The sequence below is a fragment of the Kryptolebias marmoratus genome, linkage group LG8 (assembly GCF_001649575.2).
Source record: "Kryptolebias marmoratus isolate JLee-2015 linkage group LG8, ASM164957v2, whole genome shotgun sequence".
NCBI classification, from domain to species: domain Eukaryota; kingdom Metazoa; phylum Chordata; class Actinopteri; order Cyprinodontiformes; family Rivulidae; genus Kryptolebias; species Kryptolebias marmoratus.
The window spans coordinates 29,331,057-29,340,430 of NC_051437.1; the positions used below are offsets into that span (position 1 = coordinate 29,331,057).

The 9,374-nt window shown below is 39.6% G+C and overlaps 1 protein-coding gene across 1 annotated transcript in view; it reads left to right on the plus strand.

Annotated features, from left to right (window-relative positions):
• The window catches only part of LOC108228777 (macrophage mannose receptor 1-like), an 8,760-nt gene extending 3,249 nt beyond the window's left edge, over nt 1-5,511 (plus strand). The window contains exons 6-10 of the mRNA XM_037976899.1: nt 2,558-2,748; nt 3,588-3,807; nt 3,996-4,328; nt 5,015-5,109; nt 5,348-5,511. Coding sequence (XP_037832827.1) covers nt 2,558-2,748; nt 3,588-3,807; nt 3,996-4,328; nt 5,015-5,109; nt 5,348-5,449 — 941 coding nt within the window. The 3' untranslated portion in view covers nt 5,450-5,511. The remainder of the gene's footprint in view (nt 1-2,557; nt 2,749-3,587; nt 3,808-3,995; nt 4,329-5,014; nt 5,110-5,347) is intronic.
• Nucleotides 5,512-9,374: the final 3,863 nt, after the last annotated feature.

A 9,374-nucleotide genomic window follows, 5' to 3' on the forward strand; every position in this document is an offset into this window, starting at 1 on the left:
CTGCCTGCCTGTCTGTCTGTCTGTCTCTCTGTCTGTCTGTCTGATCAGTGATTTCTTGTGTTTCTCAGTTGAAACAGAATCTGATGAAAACTGCAGAAAATCAAAACGTGAAGCTGAGCTGGAAGACGAAGTGGGACGGAAAGATTTTCAACAGGGACGGATAAAAAGTTTCAAACTTTAATAAGCTTCTTAAAATATTTATCTCTTTGTTCTTTTCACGCTGTTATGATGCTTTCCGAGTTTTGCTGATGCAGCTTTATTAGAAAACACAGTTTTAGGAGTTGTGTTCAGACAAACGTGAAACTTCTCGTGTTTAAAAACAACCTGCAGAGCGAGGATTTCTGGGTGCGTGAACACGTTTAATCCTCTGTCTTTATTAAAACCGTGATTCTGATTGTTTGTTAAAGCTGAAGCACCAACAGGCAGCTGGGAGGAAAACAGCTCAAGACTTTGGTCCATTTTCACTGAAGTCAGATTAAATTAAATTAAATAATCCTGTGACTTCAGAGACATTTTCTTTACTTTAAGCCAATCAGAATGGAGTGGATGGCTCTCCGGCTCCATCTTATGGTCAGAAGATGTTCCAGCTCTAAAAAAACAACATATCAAGGATTATTTGTCCAGTCTGCAGATTACGGGTTGGGCTTTTTCAGCTCACAAAACCATCAGGGATTATAATCTAATCTAATCTAATCAAGCATAGGGTTTATTCTCTAACATGTCATCTCCTTAGTGTGGCTGAAAAAAGACTTATTGTTTGTTTGTTGTTGTTGAAATTTAGTGCTTTTCTTCTATAATCTGTAGAAAACAACATAATAAATAATAAATATATAAGTGTAACAACCTTTTCACATGTAAAATAAAAGTATCAACAGTTTAAAAGGTTGTAATTTTACATTTGTTGCTGACTTTAAAGAAATAAAGAGTTCTTGTTCTCCTGGCTGCCTCTGCATTATTTCATACAGAACCAGATTCATCAGAACCAGAACCAGAACCAGTTTTTATGCTTTTCAGCAGCACTGCCTGAAGGGAGCTCAAATTTCTGCACACGACCTAAAGTAGCAGCAGAAGGATGAGCTGTGTTTAATTAGTTTCCTGAATGTCTTTAAAATAAAAAAAGAAGAGGAGTTGCATGAAAAACAGACAGGAACACAGAAACTCTGCAGAGAACCGTTCAGGTGAGATTTAAACCAGCAGAGACAGGAAATGACCAGATGAGTCTCTTTAACAGATAAATAATAAGTGCTGTGGGTTCTTAACGGGGTTCACGGTTTATCTTCACTTCCTTTCACAGATTAATAAATGTTCCTGCTCCTGCTTCATGTTGCTACAAACTTAGAAAGTACATGAGGTTTGTGGTACTTTGAGTGGGGTCTGGGTACTTGTATATATGTTGGAGTAAAGATAAAACAAAATGAACATTTTGTGCACGATTACTGTGTTCAAACTCATCAGAATTATCAATCTTATCACTCAGTCTCATGTTCAGTTCCTCACCAACACACAGGTTTTACTTTCTTTAAACTACTGCCCATCTAAATGTATATAAATGTCTCTTTTTTTGCTTTTTATAAGACGACAGCGATTCAATGAGCTCATCTGTGCAGCGGCTGACATTTATTTCAGTTGGAAAACTTTCAGCAGACGTTCAAAATCCGCCGTTTAATAAATGAACAAATAAATCACCCAGTGTTGACATTTATGTGCTTTAATCCAAACGTACTGCAGGTTATTTTATTTATCTTTAAATCTAAGCGTGCACCTGAAGGTCAGACTTTCTGAAATAATTCTGTTTTGATTTCAGTCTGGTTGGTTGAATGTGAGCAGCTGTTGGGTCTGTTCTCTGCAGCAGGTTTTATCTTTACCAACTAAAGATCTGATGTTATTCTACCTCCAAGCAAATTAGTCATTTGTAAAACAGAATGTAAATTGAACTTCTTTGAATTGTTTTGACTTTGTTGCACCGCATCGGGTTTTAAAAATGAAAATGCAAATATTTTGCGTCCTCCTTTTGCATCTGCATGACCAAAGTCAGAGAAATAAGTTGAGCCGCTGCAGATCTGCAGAGACTGAAGGCAGAAATCAGAAGAATCCAGGATGAAGAAGTTTATTCAGTGCATCACAGCTGCATCAGGCAAGTGTTTGATCGACACAACTTATTTGTTTACTTCATGTTTGACTTCTCTGTAGTGTGGCATCAAGCCAGTTAGACAGTTTCATGGTTTCTAAAATAAAACAGAATAAACCATTCTCCACTTTCTATGAGACTGTTGCTAAATGCAGATATTTCTCAAAGCTTTTAAAAAGTTGTTTTTCAGCCAGTTTCTCCAGCAAGAAACACTCCCAATATGTCTATTAATTAGTCTCTGCCCCTCCCCTCTTAATGAATAATAATGACAAAAAGAATATAAATGATAATTAATTAGAAGTAAACAGAGGGTAACAGAGTAGGAACGCTGCTTAAATATATAGATGAAAATATGAATATTCTATGTTCTTATTTAACAAACAACATAAATCTGTGTTAAATATAATCAATCCTTCTGTGTTGCTGCAGCGCTGTGTGTCGTTTTCCCTCCCGCTGAGTGTGGATTTTATTTTATTAACGAGTTGAAGAACTGGACTGAAGCTCGGAGCTACTGCAGGGAAAACTACGCAGATCTGGTGGCGATAAACCAAACCGAGGACATGATGACGCTGAGTGGTTTGGTGGATCTGAACAACATGGTCTTCATGTATATACAACATGTACGTTTTACCTTTTTTTTTGGCTCTGTTTAAAACAATCACCAGTGATTTTAGTTATGAAGCACAGTTTTAGAACAAAAGCTTGAAGTCAAACAGCTAACCAACCTGAGGAAACACCAGAATGTCTCTAATTCTGTCAGTTTTACAGATGTTGAGTTTTAATTTGGTGTGGTAGTAGCTGAGAGTTTCCTCTCACTGAGCTGCGACTGCCGGTGAATAAAATCACGCAGAATTAATGGAAAATACATGAATTTTTAGAGTGTTTGAAATCAAGTTACCACGTTTTTTCCTGCCCATGTTTATGATTTAATCTGCTGGAGTATATCTTTACTATGAACAGGCAGATTTGGACGTGTTTTTCAGTAATTCTCCTGATATTTCGGCCTGAGCTGCTGCCTCAGGTGGTTTCTGTCGGGGTATGAACAGCTCTAAGATGACTCTGTGACTAATCTGAGAGAAAAAGCTGTCGCACAAATTCTTTGAACATGTTCAGGACTCCAGAGACGGAGCTGCTGGTTTCTGCCGCTCACCAGAGGAAGTTGACACGTTGACTTTCTGGAGACACCAACTCCTCACAGCCCAGAGAGATGAAGCCTGAACCGACTGGGTTTGTTTAACACTTTGTCAGGCAAGACGAGGGGCGATATGCATCCTGCTTTCATTTCATCTTTGGCTTGTAAGAAAATTAATACAACATTTCAGATGTCAGAAAACCATGTGTCTACTGTCTGAAGGTCGAGTGGAAGCAGAAACCTGTGGAAATCGTTGCTTTAAGCATCTCCATAACGTGAGCCTCCTCATCAGCACAGCAGAGTGATTTCAAATGTGATTTCTTGCAGCGAGCCTGGATGGGATTGTATGAGGACGTGAACAGCTGGAGGTGGTCCATGTCTGACCAAACTTTCTACAGAAATGGGGAGACGGAGTTTAGAAACTGGTCGCCCAACGAACCGAACAACTTCCAACTTTCAGAGCTCTGTGCTGGGATGTTTAGTTCTGGACTATGGAATGATGTGAATTGTATGTGGGCCATAGAAGCAGTCTGCTCTAATGTCAGCGGTGGGTATTATAAATGATGCAGATCTATCCAACAACACTGTTTATGTTCCTGTTTCTGCATCTCCTCGTAGTTCTTTCATTTATGCTTTTCTTTACTTCAGTAGATTCAGAAATGCTGCCATGAGGACTGATTGGATGTTGAACATTGTTGTACACATAACTTAACCAGGATATTTTCTTTAAATCAGGGCAGGATGTGTCATTTGTCTTCATCAACAAAAGCATGACGTGGCCGGAAGCCCAGAGCTACTGCAGAGAACACCACACGGACCTGGCCAGCATCAGAACCATGACGGAGAATGAGAGCATAAAGCAGCTGCTGCCAGCAAAATCCTTGGCCTGGATCGGGCTTTTCAGAGACTCCTGGAAGTGGGTGGATGGAAGGAACCTCCAGATTAACCTCTGGAGAGGAGGGGAACCGAATGGTGCAGAGGAGAACTGTGCAATGGCAAACTTTGAAGACAATGGAAAATGGGAGGACTGTCCTTGTGACTGGAAGATGCCGTTTTTCTGCTACGGAGGTAAGCTCTGAATCAGTTATCCTTTGAGTTTGAGTCTGTCTGATCCAACCAGACTGTCATCCAGGTCCTTCTGAACTTTAATCCACATGATGAGAAGTTTGACATAAATACTGGAGGGAGGAGCTTCAGGATAAAACTCTTGTTCTTGGCTTTAAATCAGTCTGCTACATGTTAAAAACAAAAACACAGAATAAAATGACCATTTTTCATTTTACAGGTTGGAATCAAATAAAGTCTTGTCTCCACCGGGGGGCAGTATGGGTTATATTGTGTTTATATGTGAGTGAACAGAAGAAGCAGTGGCAGTCTGTGACAGTCATCATCAGGGAATAAAACAGAGAAACTGTTTCCATACATCGGATCTCTGAGTCTAGAGTTTATCTGGGGTTTCGATGCTGTTTACAAAGTTTGGTTAAATCCTAAAATAAACAGATTTTCAGCTCAGTTTCTGTTTGTTAAATGAACCGTTTGAGTTGTGTGGATGTTAGTTTTATTATTCAGGTTTACTTTTGTAGTTGTAGATGTCCTCAGTTGTTCCTGTTTCTAACTTCTCATCCTCAGCCCAAACCAACCCGTCTGCACCCAGAGCCTGTCTGACTCCATCAGGACCGATCGTCCCTCCAACAGGGAGGATTTAATCAAATCCAGACACAGATTCACTGATTCTGCCTGTTTGTTTCTCAAAGTTCCTGTTTCTCAGCGAGTGGTGAGGCTGAAGGTGGTGACATCGTCTCCTCTGGGTCTGAACGACGCTTCAGTTCTGGAAGATTTACTGAAGCAGGTATTTTTCCAACATCTGCAGAAGCAACAACTGAGAGGAACAATTTAATCTTTTCTTTTAATACTGTTTAAATTCCCCTCCAGGAGTCTTTGCCTGTTGTTGGGGTTTGTTTATTTTGTCTCAGTTTGAGATGCACTGATTCATGTTCCTGTTTGACGATGAAAAACGCTCCTAAACGCAGTAACATAGTGTATAAAACCCTGAAACAGAGCTTTAATTGTCAGTTTTTCTGTCTCAGTATAAACAGAAGCTGATGGACGACGGTGAAGATGGAGATGTGAAGCTGAGCTGGAGGACGAAGTCTGATGGAAAGATTTTCCACAAGGGCGATCAGCTTTGATCGAACATTTCTCTTTGCTTTTTGTCATTATTAGATGTTTGGCTGTTTTCTAATGTTTGCAGTTATCAAACTTTAAATAAATAATAATAAATAATCTTTTTAAAAAACTGAAGGAAGCTAAATGATACCAAGCAACATGTGTTAGTGAAATAAAAATGTGAGTGAAACAGATTATTATTTCCATGTTTGTTTGTTCTTTTTGGTTTGGAGAGATGTCTTAAAAGATTTAAGGAAGTTGTTGCACACATTACAGACCGAAGTTCCTCAGGCTGAGTTATTATATTTCAGTATGGAAATGAACTACTTTTAATTTTCTTGAATTTCCTGCAGACATCAGGATCAGCGTGTCAGCCTTAAACTGTTTGCATACTCTCTTTGCATGTGCGTGTCCAAAGTAAGATAAGTAATTTGATTTATCTGCTAAGTGAAAACAAAAAATGTAAAAATAAAGAAATTTAAGCGAAAAGCTTGGAAAATAAGAACAATCACAATTCAACGACAGCCAAAACATCCTGTTTTAGTTCTAATGTTTGTTTTTTTCCTGCCTCTGATCTCTTTTCACATCTCAAAAGTTTAAAAAGAAAAAGTTTTTGCAGATTTTCTTCATTTTATCACTTTTGTTTAAGCTGCAGTTTGACGTTTTGTCCGCCAGAGGGCAGCAGAGCGCAACGCTTCAGATTTCTGCAGCTGAAACCAGGTGGAACACCGAGTAGTTTTTATAAATAATTATTTTATATTCTGCCACCTACTAACAGTGAGGATTTTAGTTTTATCAGGCAGCTCATAATGTTACTGAAAGAAGAATTGTTGTTCAGTTAATTGTTGCTGGTGTTTTTAGAAGATGTTTGAGAATCAGATGAGGCCGATGATTGGTTGAGAGTCTAATAAAACCAATCAGACACACCTGACTGCCTGGTTAGCTCACTATTTTCATCTAATCTGAAGAATTTGGGGTTGAAAATTAAGTTTTGCAAAAGAAAAACCAGACCTTTTTATTGCTGTCCTCTTTTTGAACTCTTAGGATTTCACACGTTCTGGAAAAAACACAACAAACAAAAAGACCATTTATTGTGTGAATGCTGAGTCAGCTTTTTGCTACTTTTAGCTTCTAGCTAATCTTTGGATACTTTTAGCTCATGTTCTGCTTCTTTTAGCTTTAACAGCCCAGTTTCAGGTGGATCATTAAGCTCTCAGCGTTCGCTCTCCGGTCACAAAAAACAGGATTTCTCTGTTTTTTTAATAAAATAAAAGTTTTCTTGGAAATCTGGCCTCTCAGCTGAATCTGCAGGAAAGCTGTCAGCTCGGTTCTGGTTGGTATATGTGCTGTCCGTTCTGCGTTGGATGTGGAATGTGATTGCACGCTGCAGTTTTCCCACGCAGCTCGCAGCTCTGCGGCCCACACGCTGATCAGGGGTCAGAGGTCAATCTGTATTAGCACACAGCACAGAAATGATGGAGCGACTCGGCCTCCTCACGCAGTCAGAGACACGTTTTCCTCCACAGCTGCAGGTCACAAACTCTAACAGGTTCTTCAGCTCAATCAGTGCGCTCTGAAGATAAATGTCTTTGTTTTATTGTACCTCAGGTTGTCTAGACGTGGGCGTGTTTGATTTCTGCAAATTTTTAGAGAAAGAGACATAAAAACAGAAGGTTAAATTACTTCATTAAGTTTAATCTACGTTAAAACTCTGCAGAAATGTAATTTCAGGGGAAAAGCACAGTGAACTCAGAGCTTAAGAAGCTGAAACAGCAAAAAGCTAAATGTAGCAGAAGATAAAAACAGAAAACAGCTGAAGCAGATTTTAAACAGAACAAAGTTCCTGAAGGAACTAAGGAGATTTTAATGTATTTTTATGTTGAAAATGTTTGTAAATAAAGTAAATATTTTTAAAAGTATAAAAGTTACAGCAGCCGTGTCCTGAATGAGCTGAACGTTTGGATTTATGAAGCTAAAATAACATAAATAAAAATAAAAGATGACTTAGTGTTCACATAATGAAGTTTGCAAGAATAACAAGAAAAACACAGAAGTTTCTTGTATTTTGTGAAATGTTGTCATGATGGTAGAAAAGTGGACTTCATGTGAGACTCAGGAACATGAACCTTCCATCTGCGGACATGCTCAGATTTTATTTAGTGCTTTTCTGCATCTTCCCTGCACCCCTACGCTCATACTTCTAACTCATGGCATCACATACCGCCCTCCCACTCATCGCTCCAACTAATTATACCTTCTTTAATTCTGCTGTTATCAATACGTGAGGGGGTGGCTGAGAACCCAGTTCGGCTTCTCGATGCTGAAACTAATAAAGGCATTAGAATTATACTAAACCCTCCGTGAGCTTCTTCTCAGTTTCTGGGCAAAAAAATCCTCGGTTTGCTTAGTTCCTGTAAAACCAAACTGAGAGTCCAGGTCTCAGTCCTGGTTGGACTCAAGCAGACCTGGACTCTGATCCTGTCTGTGGTCTTCATGGACAGGATCTCAAGGTGAGGGGGTCAGGATTGGGAACCTCAGGGTCTCGTCTCTGCGTCCTTCAGCTTCATGTCCTGCAGACTAAGGTGGTCTCTATCTGAGCGTAAAAGTCAACATAAATTAATATGACATCTGAGCATCTCAGCATAAGATGATATTAATCTCACATTCTGGCCTGAAAGGTGGCGGGCGATATGCATTTCTTCAAGAAACACTAGTTTCCTTTGTTATCCATGAAACCTGATGAATCCAATCAGTTCTTTAGATTACAAACATGACTTAAAGACATAAAAACCTGGATGACTCCTAATTTTCTGCCTTTAAACTCAGACAGACAGAGGTTGTGGTTTTTTAGACCTGAGCATCTTAGGAACAAACTCTGCAGACTTCCCTTTTTGATCAGTCCTATAGTCAGGGTTGGGTTTCCTGAGCGATTCTTTAGTTCTGCTGCTGGAGGACAAACTGTCCACATGTCCTCTCTCTGCTGCTGTCTTTACTCGCTCTACTGTAAATATTTCTATCATTAACATGTTTTTCTTTTGTTTTTCTTCCAATAGAAACCACAGCTGGACCACTTCCTGTTTGTCTCTTTCCTGTCCTCTGAAACCCCAGCTGGCTAAAGCAGATGGTCTCTCTCTGAGCCTGGTTCTGGTTCTGGTTCTGCTGGAGGTTTCTTCCTGTTAAAAGGGAGTTGTTTTGTTCTGCTGTCACCATCTTGCTCCTCAGCTCTCTGTGATGACTTTTATATAAACTGGTGCTGAATAAATAAACTGAATATTTGATATTTCCTCTTACTGGCACAGTTTGGGTATTTTGGTGTTTGTTGGAATTTCTGCTTCTCACTCGGATAAAGATATTTTTTCAAGTTGAGTAAAACATGTCTGATTCCTTCGTTTGTTATTTCATCCAGCAGCTCCTGTTGGTGAACACGCAGCTCAGCGGGAGATACGGTAACAGTGTGATCGTTAGCATGCTGACTTCAGATCTCCTCCACGTCACCGTCATGATCTCAGGTGTCTCAGGTCATAATTACAACGTTCAGTTTTTCTTTCCTTCCTGTCAGCTCATCATATTGGAAGCATGAGAATACCAGAAAAACACATTTTACACTGAGTGCTCAACTTTGGAACAGAGGAATAATCTCTGCAGTCATCCACTACAGAGCGAGTAGGTGGAAGTCAGAGCTGAACAGAGAGTGCAGAGGAGGAAAAGGTTAGGAAAAGAAAAGATCTAAAGATAGTTGAGAGAAAAGAAAAATTACAGCAGGGAGAAAAAATCAGTGGAACGAGTTCTTTTGTTCCACCGTCAGGCAGCAGTTAGTAATTCACTGAACTTAGAGACCATCTCAGCCTGAAACCTGAAAGACATCTGTCCATCTGTCCATCCATCCATCCATCCATCCATCCATCCATCCATCCATCCATCCGTCCATCCATCCATCCATCCATCCAT